The sequence below is a fragment of the Callospermophilus lateralis genome, chromosome 2, assembly GCF_048772815.1.
Source record: "Callospermophilus lateralis isolate mCalLat2 chromosome 2, mCalLat2.hap1, whole genome shotgun sequence".
In the NCBI taxonomy this organism is placed as follows: domain Eukaryota; kingdom Metazoa; phylum Chordata; class Mammalia; order Rodentia; family Sciuridae; genus Callospermophilus; species Callospermophilus lateralis.
The window spans coordinates 155,793,926-155,818,138 of record NC_135306.1 but is presented as its reverse complement, the minus strand read 5'-3'; the positions used below and the strand labels follow the sequence as shown (position 1 = coordinate 155,818,138).

The window sequence follows — 24,213 nt, the reverse complement described above, 5'->3', positions numbered from 1 at the left end:
AGTCTATATTGACAAAATCCTCAGTGATGTCTAGAACATACACACAAAGGTCGTGATAAAAAATGTATTTTAGAGCAGGTAAAACAGGGGATGAGAAAGCCTTGGAGACTAGCTTTACTAATATATTCATGCTTTTCATCACGTGGCTGACACTTTCGAAGCTCAGAACACAGGCAAGACTAACTGAGTCTATTTTTCACATAGTCATGGACACAACAGAGAAGAACCTTGATGAGCCTTTGCTCAGAGGCAAAAGGAGGCAAGATCTCCAAGAGATGCTGAAAGAAGTGGGACTGGATGTTGAGTACTGGTTGCCCAAGCTGCAGCAAGATCTGGGTGTGACTTGTGCCCGGGTATTACAATCATTAAAAAAAGAAGACCTCCAGAAGCTGAAATTCCATGAACGATATTCATGGGAGAAAAGGGCCCTGGAGAAGCTGCTTGACCTGTCCCACTCACATAGTCTTCTAGAGTTACAGGAATCACAAGTGGAGAGGATAAACCGAAAGCAGAAGCAGGCTGAACAATTGCTGCAGGATCTGGGAAACTTCCTAGTAGAAGGGAAGCAGAGACAGGAAGAGGAAGTGAGGAAAAAAGAAGCAGAGCTGAGGCAAGCCATGGAGATCCCTGAAGAGTACTGGTCAGAGCCTGAAAAGCCCCTCAGGGAAGTCATGGAAATCATGCAGAGACAACTCAGTGCCAAGGAGCAGATACTGGCCCACAGGCAAAATCTATCAGATAGGGATCTGGTAAGATCCGCGTCTGGAGGGCTGGCCCTGCAGGGAATATACAACACCTGCCACCACAAGGACCTGATACAGAGGAGAGAGGAGCTGCTCAGTGTCCCCAAAGAGTTCTCACTCCTTGGACCTCAGCAGGGCACACGGATGGAAACTGAAGAATTTACATCTTCTCAAGCAGAAGTCATGTTCACCCAGTCTATGGAGAATTTAGGCTTCAGTTTAACTACTTCAGCTAAGGGTGGAGGTTGGGTATTTAGTTTTGAAACTGATTTAGACAAAAGCAAATATTTAGAATCCAAGGAAACTCATCAAGCAAATTCTGAGTGCTCTTATTTCTGCTCAACAAAGTTTATTTATGTTCCCATAGCATCCTGCCACTTTCCCACTGATCATCTCCAGTTGTCCAGTGCTGCTTTTCAGGAATTGAAACATCTTGAAGACCTCCTAGATCAGACTACAGACCCAGAGGAATCCCAGTTGCTGAGACACTGGAGTGAAACATTCTTCCACAGGTTTGGCTCTCATGCTAACCAAGGCCCTCTGCACCTGGGAGGAATCTACTGGTGGAAGGTTGTCTCAAAGGGGTTCCAAAGTGACCAGCTGGTTGATATAAAGCAGCAGGCAATAGAGACCCTGGATATTTACATAAGAGACAGCTACAATGGCTTTGGAGTGAATGTTGCCACAGGCGTGAATGAGTCAGACTCACATTCAAAAGCAGATAATCAGAACAAAACTTTCCAAAACCTCCAAACCAAATTCCAATTATCTGTGTCCAAGACAGGTGGACCACCAGAAGCAGATGACCTTGCTCAATGGAAAACTGGCCTTGTTGCCAGCAATCAAACCTGGTGTGTCATTGACCGGGGATTCCAGCTGGTGCCTATTTGGGACATCATCCTCTCCAGCCACAGAAGTGATTTTAAGGATCCATGTAAGGTAGCTAAGTGTCTGAGAGACAACTACACTGCTCTGACTGGCTTCACTGCCCAGATCCAAGAGGGAGAGGAATTACTGAGTGTTAGGCAAGAGGTTAGAGTTTTTCTAGATGCTGTGAAGTCCTGGGAAGTCTCTGATCCTGAAGAACAGCTTCAAAAGCTGATAAATTTCATGCAAACACTGAGTCAAAAAACAAAAAGAAATGACACTTGGATTAACCTATGCCTCAGAGATAAGGATCTGCAGACTTTTCTAGTCAATACTGTCAATTTTTGCAAAATGTCTACCAATTGTAAAACAAATTATATTAAAATTCAGTTGTGCAGCCTTCTAGATCCTCACATCTACAAAGTGGAAAATTTTCCTCAGACTCACTCCATTATGCACTGGATCAAACAGTCAGATTCAGAGCAAGAGCAAGTCCACATCTCCCAATTTTCTGAATTCATTAAAAACTTAACAAAAACACAAGAAGAATTCTCGGAAGTAAAGGTCCAAGTAAAAGTAGAAGAAGCTCAAAGAAAGGCCACATATGAGGTCTGCTTGGCTCTCAACAGCTTCTTGAGCCACTTGAAAGCAACAGAGCAGCCAGACACACAGCTCTTACTACTTTCCATTGCAGCTGGCGCAGGATATCAGGTGGGAAGCAATATTTTTAAGCCTCTCCTGGGGCGTGGTGAGTTAAACTTCCTACTGGATGAAATGCAATCTGTCTTTAATGAATACCAGCAGCTCAAAAGTATTTCCAGTTATAGGGCCCATGCATTCCTGGTGCTCACAGGTCTGACAGCCACAGCTGAATTAAGAGCTCTACCTAAAGAAGAGAAGACAAAACGCATGGAATTTATAATAAAACACATGGGACAATTATTTTCTAAAGAAGTTGTACATGTCCTCACTAAATTTGAAGAAGATCATGATTGGGGAAACCTAGAAAGAAACTTGAGATTACTCATTGATGGAGATTATGAAGCCACCATCTCTTCTTTGAAAAGGGATGAAGTTGAAAGAGAGTTACTAAATATTTTCCATGAAAGTAAACTGCCCTGTGAACCAGATATTAATGAAAATAACACAAGTGAAATAATAGAAAATGAAGCCTTCCTAGACTTACTCCAGCGTCTAGGCCTACAACATTACTACCCTAAAAAAATGAGTAAAGCTAAATTTCATCTGATCTACAAGACTTCTCTTTACAACACCCAGCCCAATTCTGAAAAGGAACTTCCCTTTTATTTCCTTCAGAAACTAATGTTGCTGGATTATGGACTGAGATACCTTGTCTTTAAAGACTATGGAAATAGAGAATATGAGGTTTCTCCAAGTGCCACCAATCAGGAATATGAGGCTTTTGATCCATATGAAGATGCTGTTGAAGATAGTGATACTCTCACTGATCCTTTGACTACTGAGTCAAGGCCCCACATTCACCCCATGGATATCCAGATGACCATTTTTCACTGTGCAGATGATTTTGCCAGACAATATATTTTGACCAAACTTTCCACTTGTCAATTTGCCCTGCCTCTCCTGGTGCCAAAACCTTGCACTTCTCAAATTGAATTCTCTCTCTGGTCTCTCAGAAAAGTAAGGAGAAGTTGGCAGCAAGAAAAGAAATCACCACATGGGAAGAACAGTCATAAGTGTCAGCAGATGTGTTGTATCTCCACCCCCATTGTGTCCTTCATTAGGGTGGGCAATGGCCTGTCTGCTTCCAAATCTCAGATTGTGAACTGTCTTCTCAGTGAGCACAAACATGATGTGTTTTTCCACCGACACTGCAGGGAAAGCACCAAGAACTGCCACTTGATGGGAGGCGTGGTAGAAATCTGCTGGTTTTGGCCTGGAGGGGAAGTGGAGGACAGGTTTGACAACTGTGTGACCTTCATGAATCTTCATGGAGATGCAAAGGAACATAAAAGGCAGCTCACCTTCCTGCAGGAGGTCTCTTCTCTCATTGTGGTCCTCATGTCAGCTTCTGATGACAACAAACAAAACCAAAAAATTGTCCGTGACCTATGTCAGTCATCAAGATCATTGATCTGTTTGCTAGACGACAAAGAAAAATCCAAACCCAGTAGTTCTGGTACAAGAGTGAAAATTGGCCTGAGGAATAGAAATGAGGCAGAATTGACAGAGGAGCTCACAACTACCATCAGACGTTTGCTAGAGCTCTCTGACACAGCTCTCAGCCTAGAGGACTGTTCTCAAATTGCTCGCCAGCAAGGATTTCTTATTGATGAAGACCAGAGAGATTGTAAGGAGGGCAAAGAAAAGGCACAGAGTATAATGGCTCTTTTAAGAGGAACAGAGTTGTCTGAGGTGAAGGAAACCTTTCTACCCCTTCAGGGACAACTGTGGCAACTTTGGTGTAGGAAGGACAAAGAACTTTATCATCTGAGAGAGAAGGGAAATCGAAGCATTGAACAACACAAGAGTGAGCTTGAGACAGAAAAACAAATAATTCGGCAAAAACAGGTGCAAAGAGCTTTTCCTCTCAATGATGTAATGTTCTCTGTGCTTCAAATTCTCCACAGCTATTCAGAAACTCACACCACACTCTACTTCTTGCAATGGATGAGTGTGTTTTTAGATAGGTTGACTGCAGAGCATTTGGAGAACCTACATGAAAAGCTAAATCATTTGTGGTCAATTGTGAAAACAGAAAAGCAAAGCTCCCAAAGCATCAACTCTTTGGAACTCTGCCAAAAGAAGATTAGTGACTATACCTTAGGAATTGAGCAATTTCTCAGAGAGGTTGGCCAGATCTATGAAGCTCTGGAAGAAACTTCCTCCACAAATGATATAGATCTTCTCTTCCTTCCCCAAATTGCTGCAGACCTGATGATAGCTGGTGTCCCCATAGAGCTGATGGATGGAGATGCTTCCTATGTGCCCCTAAAGTGGGTGGCAGCTGTTTTTGACAAGCTCTCTGAGAAACTTGGAGACAAACGGCTCTTTGTCCTCTCTGTCCTTGGCCTGCAGAGCTCTGGGAAGTCTACCCTACTGAATGCTCTTTTTGGGCTGCAGTTCAGTGTAAGTGCAGGCAGGTGTACTAAGGGGGCCTACATGCAGCTCCTGAAGGTAGACCAGACATCCACAGAGGAACTTGGCTTTGACTTTGTGCTGGTTGTAGACACAGAAGGACTTCGGGCCCCAGAACTCAGCAACAAATCTCAGAACTGGGACAACGAGTTAGCCACCTTTGTCATTGGGCTTGCAAACTTGACTCTGATCAATATATTTGGGGAGAATCCATCAGAAATGCAAGATATCCTACAGATAGCTGTCCAAGCCTTTCTGAGGATGAAACAAGTGAAAATTTCCCCCAGGTGCATATTCGTCCATCAGAATGTAGGAGAAGTTACAGCTAAAGACCAAACTACAGAAGGACGAAGGCGGTTAGAGCAGAGGCTAGATGAAATGGCAGCACTGGCTGCTAAACAAGAAGAGTGCTCAGATGTAACCTGCTTCAGTGATGTCATCAAGTTTGATGTCAATACTCACGTGTACTACTTTGCTCACCTCTGGGATGGCAATCCCCCCATGGCCCCTCCCAATCCTCGCTATAGCCACAATGTCCAAGAACTGAAAAGTAGAATCCTTTTGACTGCCAAACAGGAATCCAGAGGAAGCATCATGAAGATATTAGATGTAAAATTCAGAGTTCAAGATTTGTGGAGAGCCCTGGTAAGTGAGAACTTCATTTTCAGTTTCAGGAACACACGAGAGGTCATGGCCATGAGCAAACTGGAAACCATGTATAACCACTGGACCTGGGAACTCAGGAATCATATGTTGGACTTGCAGAACCAGCTTCACAATCAGATTCAGAATAGAAAAATACTGACACTCACATCAAGCATAATTGAGTGTCCAGTTACAGAGAAATATGAAACCATCAAGCAAGTACTTGAAAAATATTTTACTGAAGACCCAGAGAGAGAGATACTTGTCCAATGGAAAGCCTATTTTGAAAATAAACTACTAATCCTTAAGGAGTCACTTATTTCAGACACCAAGAGAAAAGCCCATGAACTTATTAGCCTCAAAAAAAATCAAGAACGACTAGAACAGAAAAAGACTGTATATGAAAATGAATTATTGAAGAAGAGCCAAAACTTGGCGTTAAGTGTAAAAGGTAAAAAGTTAAGTGATGAAGAGTTATATGAGAAATTCAGTCAACTTTGGGGAAAATGGGTTTGTGAAGTGTCCTCAAATGTCCCTCAAGCCACAGAGCCTAACATTGATGTGGATGCTGAAAACATCCTTTTGGAACATTTCAGAAAAGAGAAAAACATAGTAGAAAAACTAAAGAGAAATATTGAAAAGAATTTTCAGCTAGATTTTAGAAAACATGTCAAGATGTGTAAGGAATATATAATTTTCTCAAAGAGTTTAGAGGCCTCTGATGAAATATCGATTAAAAATACTACTGATCGTATTTTTTTTAGTTTTAAAGAATGTATTGATAGTATTGAGAATCAACAACGTGATTATGATCAAAATGACTTTCATCAAATCCTGAGAATAATAGAAGAGGAAGTGAAATCTGAACACACCAAGAATAGATATATATTTACAAGCAAATACAACATTGAATTATCTTCATATTTATTTCAAAAAGCATCAAAGCATTTTAAGAAAAGGCACCATGCATTTAGGATGGCAAATGATCCTGTAAACTATTTAGAACAAAAGAAAGATGATTTTTTCATGAGTTTCAAGATCTCCTGCCAAGGTGCAACCTCCATCACTTGTTTTGTTGATTTTCTGTGGCAAAAGCTCACTCCTGCTGTCTCTGCTACCATCCAGGGGAAAGTGGTCCCTAGAATAGCTGGGGAGATAAGAGCCTCCTGCCCTGCATTCAATGGAAACAGGTCTAACCTGGAGAAACACATTCTCATCTCTCTAGCAGAAGAAGAAAATTTTGAAAATTACTGGCAATACATTCACAATCCAAAATCATTTTTTAGGAGTTACATTGAGAACCATACCCAAAAGTACTGTTCAGACAACAGAGATAAAAAAATAAAGACTTTATTTAAAACAAGTCTTGAGGACATCAAGAATACCATCCTTTCTGCCATTCATGAATCCACAGCAGTAGCTAAAGACAAAAGCAGCACTGCATCTGGGTGGCTGGATTTGTTCTGTGATCACCTGGGGAACAACTTGATTTTCCCACGAAGAGACTTGGTAAACATTGAGCACCAAGAGATAAAAGATATGGATTTTCTCAAAGAAGCCATGAGTGCAGGTTTGGATCCTGCAATGAAGACAGTGGAACAGAACTTGTCAAGTATGCCTATAGAAGAAATGGTTCCTGAAATTGAGAAAATCCTCTCTGAACATCTCTGTGGATGTTGGAAACAGTGTCCCTTCTGTAATGCAATTTGTACAAACACAATTCCTGAACACGATGGAGACCACAGTGTTCCATTTCATCGTCTTGAGGCTGTCTGTGGAGTGAGCTGGTATAGAACAGACCACTTTGTCATTGATTGTTGTACTAGTTCAGTAGCAAGTGATTCTTGGTTTATTTTGAGAGATGATCGGAAATTCCCATATAAGAACTATCGGCAGGCAGGAGGGGATTATGCCACATGGAGCATCACCCCAGATTCATCCACCCAGCCATACTGGAAATGGTTTATCTCTCACTTCAGAACAAAATTGGAAGAAAAATATCAGCTAAAATTTATAGATAAAGGTCAAATCCCCTATGAATGGGGCAAAATCACTAAGCAGGAAGTGCTTAATGACTTGAAAAAATAATCTTCAGTGACCACATAAATACCTTGGCATCTGTACAAAGTCACAGTACCAAGCAACCTCAAAATATATCCTCCTTACAACTAGAGCTTTACATATTCCACTTTGTAAAGGAAATGTTTAAAAAGCGATTAAATATCAATTCAAGAATTTAAGAGTTCCTGGAAAAGTACTTGATATCTCTCTGCCTCAATTCCATTTGGATTGGAAAGAAACTACTAAAAGAGGAGCATAAGACAAAATCCAAACATCTAGTTCCTACTTTGAAATATTGCTCTACATATTTTAAAATATGTAATACCTCAGAAAAAAATTATCTTCACGAGGAAAATTGTAAGTCATTTCATGATACTACAAATTTCTCTACAGTAACTGCATGGCTTTTGAACCAATATACAAGTCTTGACAAGCAACTACAAAAAAACTTTCTCTATTTCACTAAATTTTTTCACTCATTCAATCCATGAAGAAAATTTACTCACCCTTACACACAAAAGCATTCATGGAAATTTCATGATTCTCATGTATAGTATTTTATAGGGATATTTTATTCTAGCAGAGAACAAACCAGAGACTTGACAAAGATAAAGTCTTCATCAAGTCAGGAAACATTATCAGGCAAACATAGGAAATAGAAGTTAAATCACTGCTTCATTTAATCAACATTCTCTTCTTTCTGGTTTCTTGGAACTTCTTTGTCATGCTACAAAAAGTTGAGTTATTCACAAAGTTTAGATCTTCAAAGCTGGTGTTATCTGCCTGAGATTACCTCCTGAAACAAGTGTAATGATAACCATGTAAATGGAACCCTATCCATCAAGTTTGTGGACAAGGGCAAAATAGATAAAGCCATTAATGATTATAAACACATCCCCTAAAGAAAAAAAAATGAAAAAATATCTACTTTTTATAAAAATTTCATAATTATTAATTAACCTTAATTGGGTTCTCACATTTTAATAAAAATTTATATTTCATGTATAAATATATATTTCATGTATAAAATGCAGAGGAGTGCTTATCTACAATCAGACATATTTTTGCTTCCTTATACTTTTGGGTGCTAGGGGAATCACCCTTCTACAAACCTATACCTTATGCTCAGTTCTCAAAGCTGATGATCTCAAAGCCACAGTAGTTAAACAACGTAGATCTTCAGAAATGGGAGATGCTGACTCCATCATCTTTGTCCACCACAGGTCTACAAATATATTATCAGTTTCAAATCTACTGACTAGAATCTCCATAAGTTTTCTGTTTGTTTTTGTCGTAGTGCTGTGGATTAAACCCTGGCATTACACATGTCAGGAAGCACATTATTACTCAACTACAGCTTTTTATTTTCTTAAATTTCGGAGATGGAGTTTCATTAAGATGCAACCTGTGAGCCTCCTGCCTCAGCCTCTCAGGTTGCTGGGATTAAAGGTATCAGAAGTCTTGAAAAAAAATTGTCAAGGATATAGGTGTTCTTTAACAGAATTATTTTTGTGTGTGTGTGAAAAATAGTCTTGGTGAGAGTTGGGAAGATCTCTTAATGAGATCAACCTGATATAGTATTTGGAACAGAAGCTCTGCACAGTATGGTGCCTGTCACACTCATCACTGCAAGCTTTGAAAAGGCTTAATATTCAATTGACATTAGCTGAATGCTTTTTATATTGAATGAACCAATATAGCCTTCAACTAATAAGTCTCAAATGTTACTTTTGACTTTAAAGCCAAAAATATTTTGCAAAAGTAAAAAGGCCTCTAATAAATACTCAGGTATGTTAACAATGTGATTCTTACATCAGATCCCAAGGTCAAACTAGAGAGATGACAAAAATATTGGGAAGAGGTAAATTAGAATAAAAGAGGGTGACTATGTAGAGATGGAGTTTTCTATGATAGAATTAGGGAAAATAATCAAGTTGGTGCCAGAAATGGGAGAGATAATAGTGTTAGTATTTTGGGTCTCATTAGGGAAGAGACCTCAGGAACAGTGGAGCAGGGGAGAGGAGTCAGTGGGGATGAGAATATCAAGATGTAGAGCACTGAGTCTGATTGAAGGTCACAAAATTAGAGTTGAAAATTGGTGCAAGGTTAGTAGGGGTAGGGTTCTCATGGGTAGCAGAATGAGCCTCAGTCACTGAGGTGAGGAGCAGAGAAAAAGGAATTGGGGTCACCACATGAGCAGATTTCAGATGTTCCAGTCATTAAGGCTAAGGTGCCAAGTAGCGTGGTAAAGGAATCACAAGGCCAATAAAGATGGAGCAAGGATGGTAATGGACCTAGGAGAGTATGGAAATTCATGACAGGATGTAAGTTATTCACTTATACGTGGACTCCAAAAATGAGAACTCATAGAAATAGAGAGTAGAATGCAGGTTACCAGAGACTGAGGACAGGGTGGGGGATAAGGGGAAAGTTTGGTCAAAAGGGAAAGTTTCAGTTAAAGAAGAGAAAAAATTCTGGTGATCTATAAAACCAGGTAACTAGTAACTATGCTAATTATTATCATTATTATTATTGCTATCTTACTAAAATGTGGTTGTGTTTATAGTCTGCTCACTTGTAAGAAGCAAGTCCAAGCTTTCTATTTTAATCCAAGTATGAGTTGCATAAGTGTTTGTAGTGCTCTTTTCTCAGTCTGTGTTTTATTTTCTCTAAATGTAATCTTAAAATAGAGTAGAATTAAAATAATCATGATTAATCTATTATACAATACAAAATTGCAAACAGTGAATTTTAAGTGTCACGACCTAAAAAATAGATAAGTACATAAAGTTATGGAAATGTTAATTTGCCTAATATGCTTATTCCTCAATCTATACATGTATAAAAGCATCACATTGTACCCCATATTATGTACATTTATTATCTGTCAATAAAATTTTTAAAAAATCTAAATAAAAATGATTTACATAAAAGATGGTGGAAAATTGCTTTAAGATTTTTACAGGAGATCTCCTTTTCTTAGAGACAGATAATATGAACCCAATAAAATTTATGGATTGTGGTATGTCTTAAATTGACCCCTTTAAATTTGGGGGTGCTTTTATTGGAACACTGCAGATATACTTGTGAAATGCATAATTGTCATTTTATTTTTACCTTTATTCTTACATTGAGAGAGTGGTTATTCTCTCAATTCCAACTTTCAGTAAATTCTAAACAAGCTATTCAAACCTTTATTATTGTTGTATATGAGTTTAGAGGGCAATAAAGAGTATTAAATTACATTATATTGTTTTGTATTATACTATATCATATGTTTGTGATGAAAACCAATAGTGCTATCATTGTAGTATTGGTATCTGTGTGAACTTGGACTTGTAATTTAGCTCCTGTGTCTTCAGGCATCCTAAGACTGCAATGATAGGATTCTCATTAATAAATGAATGGCTACTTACAAGGCATGGAGGACAATGCTACACATGGAGTAAGTACACTGTAAGTGTCAGTTGTTATGTCATGTTGTCTATCCCAGGTTCCCTTTTCCTTTGCTTTTGAATAAAATTTTACTAGAAGCACACCAATAGATGAAGTAGTCTCACTGGAAGTTCATTGACAATACTTTTCAGCATGGCCTCCTTGAGAATTCACACTTGATAATACAGTCTTCAAAATGTCTAATTAATACTTAATAACTCAAAATGCAGTTCAGAATATCAAAGTTCTCCAGTACTTTATTAATAGCTATATGTATTTCAAACACAAATTAACCAAAGGCAACCAAGTCAATTTTGTAATGTTTTTTGTCAGTGTGAAATAGATCTCAGGTTCCCCATGCTTTAGATTGATCTTAGGTTTCTCATGCCTGAGAAATAAATTTGCAGGCACACAATTTGTTTTAGAAGTTATTCCTGTAAAAAAATGAATAATGGAGAGAGGAAACAAGAAGAGGTGGGATTCAAGATGAAGAAGGGAATTAGTGGATTTAAGTCAAGTGTTGACTATTAGGGAATGCTATTTTGCTACTGTAGTTAAAAGCAGGAACTTAGCATCAAGACTGCTTAGATGTGTATGTGAATAAAGACCCCATCACTTTGCTAGCTATCTGCCCTGGGATAAGTCAGCATGTGTCTGCTTCATGTGCTTCTTCTATAAAATTCTGCTATCTCATAAAGGTGTGAATATGACATGGAAATAATACATATGCCTGGCTTTTGGTATATGTTCCCATGTTAGCTGGTTGTAGTACCAGGGAACAACATCATGTTAATAGAAGTCATTGTGCCATTATTATTACTGCAATGAAGTGCAGTGAGGTCTCTGCTCAAGGCTCAATTGCAACTTCCTGAAGATGCAGATCCAACTTTCATATTTTGAACCAAGTAATGTTTATAAATATGTTTGTCTGACTGTATTCTCTATATTTAATTTTATCTAAATAGAATAATAAAAAATATAATAAAAACTATAAAGAAAAAATGTATGAGGAACAGACGGAAGAAAGGCTGAGTAAGAGCATTATAAGGTTCTTTTGACAATAGCCAATCACCTCCAATGTCATTATTTTTAATGTAATGCAAGGGATTTACATAAATTGGGAAAAAATGTGAACCTGATCATGTTCTCCTAGAAACAACAGCCCTAATTGTTAAATATCTTTGGTTCTTCTCCTTTGAACCAAGAAAACTATCAGGTATATCTCTTACTTTACCCTGTCATTCCCATTATCTCCACTGTGGGGGACCATAAGTGCACCACTCAGATCCTTCTTCTAGGACGGGTTTGCTGCCCACATGAGGGGAGTAAAGGAAGCAGCCACTCATCAGTTGTCACATCTGCCTCAATTGAAGAGAAGCTTTCCCCTAGGGTCAAGGTCTCCTGAGCAACTTGCATCCATGATTGAGTGAGACACAGAGGCCCTGCCATGTTGGCCTGACACAGGATGCTCTGATGGGCTCCACTCACTCCAGAGTTTCTGCCTTGTCCTGGAAGCATTCTGAGGCCTGCACCACAGTTCAATTTCTCCCACTGCCAAGTCCTATTACTCCCCATTCTTTTGTAAGTGTTTACCACCAAGAAATATCTTTCATGCTGTTTCAATATCTGCTTCTGGAAAAACAAAACTGTGGCATCATTCAAGGCCTTGGTAGAGATTGCTGAGTGCAGATGGATTTGAACAATGGGTTTGTGAATAAGAAAGAAACTGAAAAAAATAAACTAAGGGCTACATAATATTCTGTTCCCAAAACCAGTATGAAGAGAGCAGCAGAGAGGATGAAGGCCTTTCAGAATAGACTAGCAGGAAGGAAAGCCAAGAGCAGAGAGAAGCATGAGACACTTGCTAGATGAGCCACTCATTAGTCAGTAATAATTAGTAAATAGAAAACTTATAATTAAAAAAAAAAAGAGGATAACTGGGCTGGGAATGTGGCTCAAGCGGTAGCGCGCTCGACTGGCATGTGTGCGGCCTGGGTTCGATCCTCAGCACCACATACAAACAAAGATGTTGTGTCCGCTAATAACTAAAAAATGAATATTAAAAAAAATTCTCTCTCTCTCTCTCTCTCTCTCTCTCTCTCTAAAAAAATAAATAAAATTATATATATAAAAGAGAAAAACTAATGAGGAGAAGAATAGATATTTTTCCATTTGGACTTCAAATTGGGAGTTGGAGGGGGGTGTGAGGGTTCTTGTTTGGGACTGAGGTCTCTGATGGTTCATGACTGTGGCATGCTTAGTGACTAGGAAGGATCTGTGCAAAAACACAGAATGTGTGGCTGCTAGGAAAACCTCTATGCCAAAACAGAATGCCTACCTGCTGTACCAATGCCCTGTATGAGGAGACTCTGTGTTAGAGTCTTATCAGTCTCAAACTTGATTTCAGGTGCACAGCTCCTGTTTCACCAAGCTCTGCTGAGCCTGAACCTGCCCACGTAACAGTTAAAAAATGGACTTTCTTGAGAGCTGCACAAAGCTCCTAACATTGCACATTTTTACCATATTATGTAACTGAGGAATAAGCTGCATAGTGTTGCTAACTCTGTAACCTGCCTAATGACACAATGAGGAATAATGTACTACTGATACCAGTGACCTAATGTAACATATTGTTATAAATAAAGCTGGTATCTTGGCCATCTTGCCATTCTGGTATCTTTCCTGCCTCTGCATCTTGTCTCTGTTTCTCTTTTAATTTTCCTTACAGTAGGGGTCAAGGAAAGAACCCTAGGTCTTGGAAATTCATTCCTTAGAGTGAAATGGAGAAAACATACTGAACCAAAAGAAGGAGGGTGCCATGGTCCTTTGTGCTCCAGGTTGTAATTATTCCTGGAAAAGTTAAAGTTTCATCATCCTACGGAACTGAGAGACACCCATGGGTGCAAGTACAGATTCTTCCCTTCTAATCACTAAGTTAAATCTACAAAATTTATCCGAATACATTCCTGCCTTGATACCCATTTCAATCATCTGACTTGTGGTTGAAGATACATGAAATTTGAAGGCCCTTCACCACCATCAAGTGGTGAGAATGTGCCTAATGAGGTTAAAGACTCCCAAGATATCTCAACTAAGCAATATTAACATTTAGAGTCAGACAACTCTTTGTTGAGAGGGAATGTGCAGTGTCTTACAGTATGCTTAGCTGTGACTCTATGATTCACCACTGGATGCCTTTACCGATCTCAGCAGAAAGGGCACCAAAAATGTTTCCAGACATTGCTAAATGTATCTGAAACCTTTACATTGCTCCAAATGAGATCCACTATGCAATGAGCTCAGTCAGGCGACCAGCCCCCTAGCTTCATAATAGAGGTTTGAAGCATAGAAATTAACTAGTGAGTTCAAATTAAAGAGACATGACTCTCAGTTACCTTTTTTGCCAAGCTCAGAGACGGCTCCTCCTAGCTCCTGCCTCCAGCCACTTAATGTGGTAGCAAGGTTAACATGAGAGGCCAGCGATAGAGAGAGGGAACATGCCAGGGAGTGAGCTTTTATTGGGGAACAAAAAATTCAAGGGACAATTCCATCCAATGAAGGTCGAGGGGGGCAGCACTCCAAGGTCAGGGTCAGTGATTGGTCTTCAGGTCAGTGGTCAGGCACACTCCCACATGGACAAGCCCTCCCACCTGAGGCAGGGTGGGGAAGGCTCTGACAAAGCTTGCCTGAGTGCCTCTCACCCAGCCAGGGAGGTAACTCAAATCACGTGTGAGAATGGCTTCCCACAATGAGCCCCTAAATAATTTTGTTTAGAGAAAAAAAATCAAATGTTGATATCAATTTTATAACTGAATTTAAATAAATAATGAAATTTTGACAAAACTTTAAAATTTAGGAAAATAATAAAATTCCAAATACCACCTTCCATGAATATTTTCATGGTGAGACTCAACATGGTGGTGAGACTCAACATGGCGGCGGGCGGGGAGGCAGTGCTTTCATTACCTCCTCAGCCACGCAGACAGAGAGACACATCAGAACGTGTGGATTCTGCCTGCTGAGAAACTCTCAGCAAAATTCAGCTGAATTGAGACCTAGGCGGGGAGTTTGGGATTATTGGAGGTGACAGCTTGCCCTGGTATGGGTGAATCTCTGCCACCCTGTGCGCGGAGGTGCGGGTCACCACTGTCTGGTGACCAGCCGCATACAGAGGTGTGTCAGCACTGCCGGAGACCATGTGCAGTGTAGAGAAAGGAAGAGTTGGTCCCTTGGAAAAGGTTGCTAACCAAGCCTTCATGAAACAGTGCACTGAGAACTGAAACCAAGACGGGGGCAGACCAGAGATAGGCCAGACCCACCCCTCCCATCAGACACTCTGACAAGGAGTCTGGAGCCCCCATAGCAGAAAGCTGACATCACCAGAGTTCGGTGGACGGGATCCCTTCCCAGCAAAATTGGCTTCAACAGGTGTGTGACTCCCATCCCCACCAGATACGTACAGCTGGGAAACCTCAAAAATCTCTCCCCAGAGCTCCATGTGTGTGACTGTGGGGGCCGAGGGAAGCACAGCGGAACTCCTGACCTCCAACTTCCCCTACTACCAGCGGCAACAGCCAAAGACTTAGCCGCCAGCCCCCGGCAGCGTGGCCACTGAAGGAGTCCAGACAAAATAAACTGATGGTTCCCAGATTACCCGCTCCACAACCTTGGGGTCTGGGTGAATGGCAAACATTTCATTCGTTCAGGAAAACAGGGCACTCAGGGGGCTGCAAGTGTAACTAGATCTGCAGAGAATGCCTCCAGTGAGCAGGGCCTGGATGGCTGGCAGGAGAAAGGGGGAGAGGGGCTGTAGAAGAGAAATGGCCCTGGGCTAACAGGATTGGAGAGATGCCCAGTAAAGGAAGAGGAGCCGCCTTACAGGGATTGCTTCCAGCATATAGAGGGAAGAAGCTCAGCTCGGAAGGCACAGCTCCACCTGCTGGAAGAGAAGAAAATAGAACTCTAAGACTGCATTTATCATTTTTTTTTCTTTTCCCTTTTCAATTTTTATTGTTCTTTCCATTCTCCTTTATTCTACCTATTTTTCTCTCCCTCTTTCTCTTTAAGGACTTCTTCCTTCCTCTTCCCCCTAACTTTCATCCCAAGCATTACAACTTTCATCACGTGTAATTTTCTAAATGCAAATAGGTGAATGTTCCGAGGCTATCTATAGGGCTCCAAAGACCCCAGCTACTAGCAAATACCCTGATCCATTCACCTGTTAATATCCCCCTTCAGTAGAGTAATCTTCCAAAGTAGCCAAGACATACTAATCTTCATACCATCATAGCATCCAACCTAAACATAAAGTCCTAAGACCAAACAACAGATCACTATATGCCTACAGAATTCGTAAGCCTTTTATGAAACGAATGAATCAGCGATAAATGACAATAAAGCCCAACATCTATAGACATAGTCTCCCACCATGAAGGAGAGACCACAGAGATATACAAAACCACAACAAATTTATAGGAGAAAACAGAAACACACCAGTTAAGCAGAGTTGGAAAGTAACGTGAACACCATGAAAAAACAAGGGAAAAAGGATTACAAACAATGCAGGACAACTTAAATTTACAGGAGAACTTAGAGGCATCAGAAAAACGGACAGAGAAAAAACTCAAGGCATACCTGACTCAGATGGAATGGAATCTTAAAGAAGTCATTAGACAGCAAGTACAAACAATGGAAAAATATTTTGAAAATGAATTACATAAGTAGATTCAAGAAACAAAAAAATCAACTCTACCAGGATATAGAGATTTTTTTAAAAAAATCAAACAGTAATCCTAGAAATGCAGGAAACCATAAACCAAATCAAAAACTCAAATAAGAATATTACAAGTAGACTAGATGAAATAGAAGTCAGAACATCGTATAATGAAGACAAAGTATATCAACTCGAAAAGAGTATAGTCAATGCAGAAAGGCTGGTAAGGAACCACGAGCAAAACATCCAAGAGATATGGGATGTCATAAAAAAAACAAACTTATGAATCACTGGGATAGAGGAAGGTATAGAGGTTCAATCCAACGGAATGAGCACTCTGTTGAATGAAATAATTTTAGAAAACTTTCCAGACATGAAAGATGGAATGGATTGCCAAATCCTGGAAGCCTACAGGACCCCAAACATACAAAACTGTAATTGACCAACTCCAAGACACATTATTATGAAGATATCCAACATACAGAACAAGGAGAGAATAATAAAAGCTACAAGAGAAAGGAGGCAGATTACATTCAGGGATAAACCAGTTAGGTTAACGGCTGATTTTACATCACAGACGTTGAAAGCGAGAAGATCCTGGAACAACGTATTTCATATGCTGAAAAATAATGGATTCCAACCAAGAATATTATATCCAGCAAAATTAAGCTTCAGGTTTGACAATGAAATTAAAATATTTCATGATAAACAAAAGTTAAAAGAATTCACAGCCAGAAAACCTGCACTGCAAAGCATTTGAGCAAAACACTACAAGAAGAGGAAATGAAAAACAGCACCCAAAACCAACAGTGGGAGGTAACTCAGTAAATGGGGGGGGGAATAATCAAAGAGGAAAAAAAGACAAATTAAAATAAATAAATAAATAATCATGACTGGAAGTACAAACCATATATCAATAGTAACCCTAAACATTAATGGATTAAACTCACCAATTAAGTGACATAGGCTAGTAACTTGGATTAAAAAAACAGATCCAACAATATGCTGCCTTCAGGAAACTCATATGATAGAAAAAGACGTACAGAGGCTGAAGGTGAAAGGGTGGGAAAAATCATACCACTCACATGGTCCTCCGAAGCAAGCAGGAGTGGCCATACTCATATCGAATAAAATCAACTTCAAACCTAAGTTAATCAAAAGGGATAAAGAAGGACACTATATATTGTTAACAGGAACCATTCACCAACAAGACATAACAATTATCAATATGTATGCACCAAATAATGGTGCTGCAACTTTCATAAAAAAAACTCTCCTCAAGTTCAAGAATCAAATAGACCACAACACAATAACTATGGGTGACTTCAACATACCTCTCTCACCATTGGACAGATCCTCCAAACAAAAGTTGTATAAAGAAACTATAGAACTCAATAACACAATCAATAACCTAGACTTAACCGACATATATAGAATACATCAACCACCATCAAGTGGATATACGTTTTTCTCAGCAGCACATGGATCCTTCTCAAAGATAGACCATATATTATGCCATAGGGCAACCCTTAGTAAATATAAAGGTATGGAGATAATACCATGCATCTTATTCAATCATAATGGAATGAAACTGAAAATCAATGATAAAAGAAGGAAGGAAAAATCCTGCATCATGTGGAAAATGAACAATATGTTACTGAATGATCAATGGGTTACAGAAGACATAAAGGAGGAAATCAAAAAATTCTTAGAAATAAATGAAAATACAGGCAAAACATATGGGAGTCTATGGGACACAATGAAAGAAGTTTTAAGAGGGAAATTCATTGCCTGGAGTTCATTCCACAAAAAAGAAAAAAAGAAAAAAAAAAGAAAAAAAAACAACAAATAAATGAGCTCACACTTCATCTCAAAACCCTAGAAAAGGAAGAGCAAAACAACAGCAAATGTAACAGAAGACAAGAAAAAATTAAAAGCAGAGCAGAAATCAACAAAATTGAAACAAAAGAAACTATTGAAAAAATCGAGAGATCAACAGACCCTTAGCCATGCTAATGAAGAGAAGAAGAGAGAGAACTCAAATTACTGACATACTGGATGAAAAAGGCAATATCACAACAGACACTACAGAAATACAGAAGATAATTAGAAATTATTTTGAAACCCTATATTCCAATAAAATAGAAGATAGTGAAGATATCGATAAATTTCTTAAGTCATATGATTTGCCCAGATTGAGTCAGGAAGATATACACAATTTAAACAGACCAATAACAAAGGAGGAAATAGAAGAAGCTATCAAAAACTACCAACCAAGAAAAGCCCTGAACCCGATGGGTATACAGTGGAGTTTTACAAAACCTTTAAAGAAGAATTAATACCAATATTTTTCAAGTTATTTCAGGAAATAGAAAAAGAGGGAGCTCTTCCAAATTCATTCTATGAGGCCAACATCACCCTGATCCCGAAACCAGACAAAGACACTTCAAAGAAAGAAAACTACAGACCAATATCTCTAATGAACTTAGATGCAAAAATCCTCAATAAAATTCTGGCAAATCGGATACAAAAACACATCAAAAAAATTTTGCAGCATAATCAAGTAGGATTCATCCCTGGGATGCAAGGCTGGTTCAATATATGGAAATCAATTAATGTTATTCACCACATCAATAGACTTAAAGATAAGAACCATATGATCATCTCAACAGACACAGAGAAAGCATTCGACAAAGTACAGCATCCCTTTAAGTACAGCAAAATACTAGAAAAACTAGGGATAACAGAAACTTACCTCAACATTGTAAAAGCTATCTATGCTAAGCCTCAGGCTAGCATCATTCTAAATGGAGAAAAATTGAAGGCATTGCCTCTGAAATCTGGAACAAGACAGGAATGCCCTCTCTCACCACTTCTATTCAATATAGTTCTCAAAATACTGGCCAGTGCAATTAGATGAAAGAAATTAAAGGTATAAAGATAGGAAAAGAAGAACTTTAATTATCACTATTTGTGGCAGACATGATTCTATACCTAGCAGACCCTAAAGAGTCTACAAAGAAACTACTAGAGCTAATAATGAATTCAGCAAAGTGGAAGGATATGAAATCAACATGCATAAATCAAAGGCATTCCTGTATATCAGCAACAAATCTTCTGAAATGGAAATGAGAACAACCACCCCATTCACAATATCCTCAAAAAAAAAATAATAATTGGGAATCAACTAACAAAAGAGGTGAAAGATGTATACAATGAAAACTACAGAACCCTAAAGAGAGAAAGAGAAGATTTTAGAAGATGGAAAAATATAACCTGTTCAGGGATAGCTAGAACTAACATCATCAAAATGGCAATATTACCAAAAGTTCTTTCTAGGTTTAATGCAATGCCAATCAAAATCCCAATAGCATTTCTTGTAGAAATAGATAAAGCAGTCATGAAATTCATATGGAAAAATAAAAGACCCAGAATAGCAAAAGCAATTCTAAAAAGGAAGTGTGAATCAGGCAGTATAGCGAAACCAGATTTCAAACTATACTACGGAGCAATAGTAACAAAAACAGCATGGTACTGGTACCAAAACAGGTGGGTGGACCAATGGTACAGAATAGAGGACACAGAGACCAATCCATAAAATTACAACTATCTTATATTTGACAAAGGGACTGAAAGCATACAATGGAGGAAGGATAGCATCTTCAACAAATGGTGCTGGGAAAACTGGAAATCCATATGCAACAAAATGAATCTGAATCCCTTTCTCTCGCCATGCACAAAAGTTAACTCAAAATGGATCAAGGAGCTTGATATCAAATCAGAGACTCTGCGTCTGATAGAAAAAAAGTTGGCTCCAATATACATACTGTGGGGTCGGGATCCAAATTCCTTAATAGGATGCCCATAACACAAGAGTTAAAAACAAGAATCAACAAATGGAACTCACTCAAACTAAAAAGTTTTTTCTCAGCAAGAGAAACAATAAAAGAGGTAAATAGGGAGCCTACATCCTGGGAACAAATTTTTCCTCCTCACACTTCAGATAGATCCCTAATATCCAGAGTATACAAAGAACTCAAGAAATTAAACAATAAGACAACAAATAACCCAATCAATAAATGGGCCACGGACCTGAACAGACACTTCTCAGAGAAGGATATACAATCAATCAACAAGTACATGAAAAAATGGTCACCATCCCTAGCAGTCAGAGAAATGCAAATCAAAACCACCCTAAGATACCATCTCACTCCAGTAAATTTGGCAGCCATTATGAAGTCAAACAACAACAAGTGCTGGCGAGGATGTGGGGAAAAGGGTACACTTGTACATTCCTGGTGGGACTGCCAATTGCTGCGGCCAATTTGGAAAGCAGTATGGAGATTCCTGGGAAAGCTGGGAATGGAACCACCATGTGACCCAGCTATTCTCCTTCTCGGACTATGCCCTGAAGACCTTAAAAGAGCGTACTATAGGGATACTGCTACATCAATGTTTGTAGCAGCACAATTCACGATAGCTAGACTGTGGAACCATCCTAGATGCCCTTCAATAGATGAATGGATAAAAAAAAAATGTGGCATTTATACACAATGGAGTATTACTCAACACTAAAAAATGACAAAATAATGGCATTTGCAGGGAAATAGATGGCACTAGAGCAGATTATGCTAAGTGAAGCTAGCCAATCCCTAAAAAAACAAATGCCAAATGTCTTCTTTGATATAAGGAGAGCAATTAAGAACAGAGCAGGGAGGAAGAGCATGAGAAGAAGATTAACATTAAACAGGGACAAGAAGTGGGAGGGAAAGGGAGAGAGAAGGGAATTTGCATGGAAATGGAAGGAGACCCTCGTTGTTATATAAAATTACATATAAGAGGAAGTGAGGGGAAAGGGAAAAAAACAAGGGAGAGAAATGAATTACAGTAGATGGGGTAAAGAGAGCAGATGGGAGGGGAGAGGAGGGAAGGGGAGGGGGGATAGTAGAGGATAGGAAATGCAGCAGAATACAACACACACTAGTATGGCAGTATGTAAAAACATGGATGTGTAACCGATGTGATTCTGCAATCTGTATACGGAATAAAAATGGGAGTTCATAACCCACTTGAATCAAATGTATGAAAAATGATATGTCAAGAGCTGTGTAATGTTTTGAATAACTAATAATAAAAAAAATATTTTCACAAGCACTCCTGCCATTAGGCATGTGGACACAAACCAAAATATATATCGTTTTGCTCACAGGTGAATGTATAGTACACACTCCTTTAATCTCCTATCATATAGCTATTATGGATATTTTTATGTCAGCACACATTGGTGTATTTAAATAATTAATTTGAATAACTACATAAGATTCCTTTGAATGTAATCATTCAGGATCCTTTCCTAGGCTAGGGAAGTTCCAAAATTTTCACTACTATAAATAGTGTTATAATTGCTAGCATCTTTGAATATACATTTTGGAACAGCATGAATTTGACACTGAATCTTACTCAATATTGGTGACATACCTAGACTATTTCAAGGACATAGAACTTTATAGAATGAACTAGACATAGATGTTTTTCAAAAAAGGTACAAAACCTGATTGAAAGAATATAAACGTCGGACAGAATAAAATGTGAGTAGTGAACTTACAATTTAAGTTGCAAATACTGGGAAACAAATGAAGGGGAGAATTGATTGAAAGTCAGGGATGTCAACAGACATGTGTCTAGGAAAATTTACAAAAATATCTCAGCAACTTCTTATTCAATGATAATATCCAGAGCAACAATTAGTATAAATGTCTACTGCCTTTGTTCCCTGTGTACAGGCCAGGGCCAGATTTTGCTTTCATATATGTCCTGTATGTACTACAAGACTTTGATTTTAATGAACCGGCAGTAACTTCACACTTCATGGGAAATTTTCCTGTCTGGATAACTTCTTCTAAAAGAAAGAGAAGAGGGCTATGGATGCAAGTTCAAATTCCCTACAAATTCCCACACTCAATAAAAAAATCAAGAATAGGGAAAGAAAAGAGAGGAGACAGGAAGAGAAAGGAAAAGTTGATAGGCACTTCTCTGATCTAGTCTCTCCTTTTTCAAAACTTATTCAAGGAGAAATCTCAACAAATTTGCAGGAGGCTTACACTACACTTCAGATGATATACATAAATATTTTACTCTCCTTATTACAGACTGTAATCTGATACATCTCACAGGTCCTTTTCCATTGGTAGCAGGAGGGAAAAAATAAGTTTCAAGCTTCAAAATTAACCCAACCTGACAATTTAAATAAGAAGTTTTTAGTTTCTATTGGATAACATAGTGCTTAATCAAGCAAAGTTCACTTCTTTTCCTGCTTCTTTTCTCAATGTTTTCTGGAAGGCCGTGTCTTATGTAAACATTTTTCTGACATTGAGAAAGGATCTAGTCGTCTGCTGGCTTGTTTTATAGCATTGTCATCATCTGCAGCTTGGAACAGAGCTTTTTGTGCACATTCTGCGAAACATCACTGCTGAATTGGCTAGCTGATGTGGCTGTTCACAGACACAATGTCTCTCAGCTGATCTCACTGTTCCAAGGATTCTGTTGGCTCCAGAATTCTGGCTTTACTCCTACACTCTCCATCCCTCACATTGGTTCAGCAGTCTGTACCACCTATGTTTGGTTTAAGTCACCCTGCCATGCTAGGCCAGTGGCAGCCAGTTGGATTTCATTTCAACATCCATGCCACATAAAAACTTAGGAAAGTTTTGTAAAGTGAAACCCAGGATCTCCCTCCACCTGACCAGGATGTGTTATATTTCTGTAACTGCAATCTAAAATTGATACATGGCAAAATCCACTTTAGATGTAAAATGACTAATATTACTTCAATCCTATTATTCTCAATTTCTGTAAAAAAATTCTTTTCAGGGGCTGGGGATGTGGCTCAAGTGGTAGCGTGCTCATCTAGCATGTGTGAGGCACTGGGTTCGATTCTCAGCATCACATAAAAATAAAAAATAAAGATATTGTGCTCACCTAAAAAACTAAAAAATTAAATATTTAAAAAAATTCTTTTCACCTTTCAGACAAATGAATTCCTCAGATGGACTAAGGAGAAACACTAATCATGCCATCTTTATCCACATCCTTGTCCTCAGTTTGTTTTGTCTGATGAATACAAAGACTGTGGTCTGTCTTCTTCAACTCCAGGCCTCCGAAGTCTGAAGATCAGAGAAAGAGAGGGACTGGAAGGCAACTGCATTGTGGTGGCAGCTGATTCCGTTACTGAATTCTCACAGAGGGACACTGATTTATAACATCACTTCATCAAAATTAGGATTCTGACATTTGGGGACTGTCACCATTCATTCCATACACATTCATAGAGTAATCATGTGACATATACTTTCACAATTACAATGTGTGGCTCACTGATAGCTTCCTCTTCATGTAGAAACAAACTCACCAACATGGTTTGAAACAACAAATTTATCTTCCAGTTCTGGAGGCTAAAGTCCAAAATTAGGTCTTATGGAACTGAAAACAAGGTATGCCAGGACTTCATTCCCTCTGGTATCACTAGGGGAAAATCCATTTTCTTGTGTTTCCCAACTTCTAGAAACTGCCTGCATTCCTAGACTCATGACCTCTGCCATCTTTAGCGCCAGCTATGGTCCGCCAAGTTGTTCC

At 38.9% G+C, this 24,213-nt stretch overlaps 1 protein-coding gene across 1 annotated transcript; it reads left to right on the top strand.

The window, feature by feature from the left end:
* The first annotated feature begins 206 nt into the window (after positions 1-206).
* LOC143389246 (interferon-induced very large GTPase 1-like) lies at positions 207-10,490 on the top strand. The gene has a single exon (XM_076842426.1). It carries the CDS (start codon positions 207-209, stop codon positions 7,458-7,460), a length of 7,254 nt encoding a protein of 2,417 aa, XP_076698541.1. The 3' UTR covers positions 7,461-10,490.
* The last annotated feature ends 13,723 nt before the right edge of the window (positions 10,491-24,213 follow it).

Coding starts and splice junctions, on each gene's coding strand:
- LOC143389246 (XM_076842426.1), top strand. CDS start 207: ATGGACACAACAGAGAAGAACCTTGATGAGCCTTTGCTCAGAGGCAAA.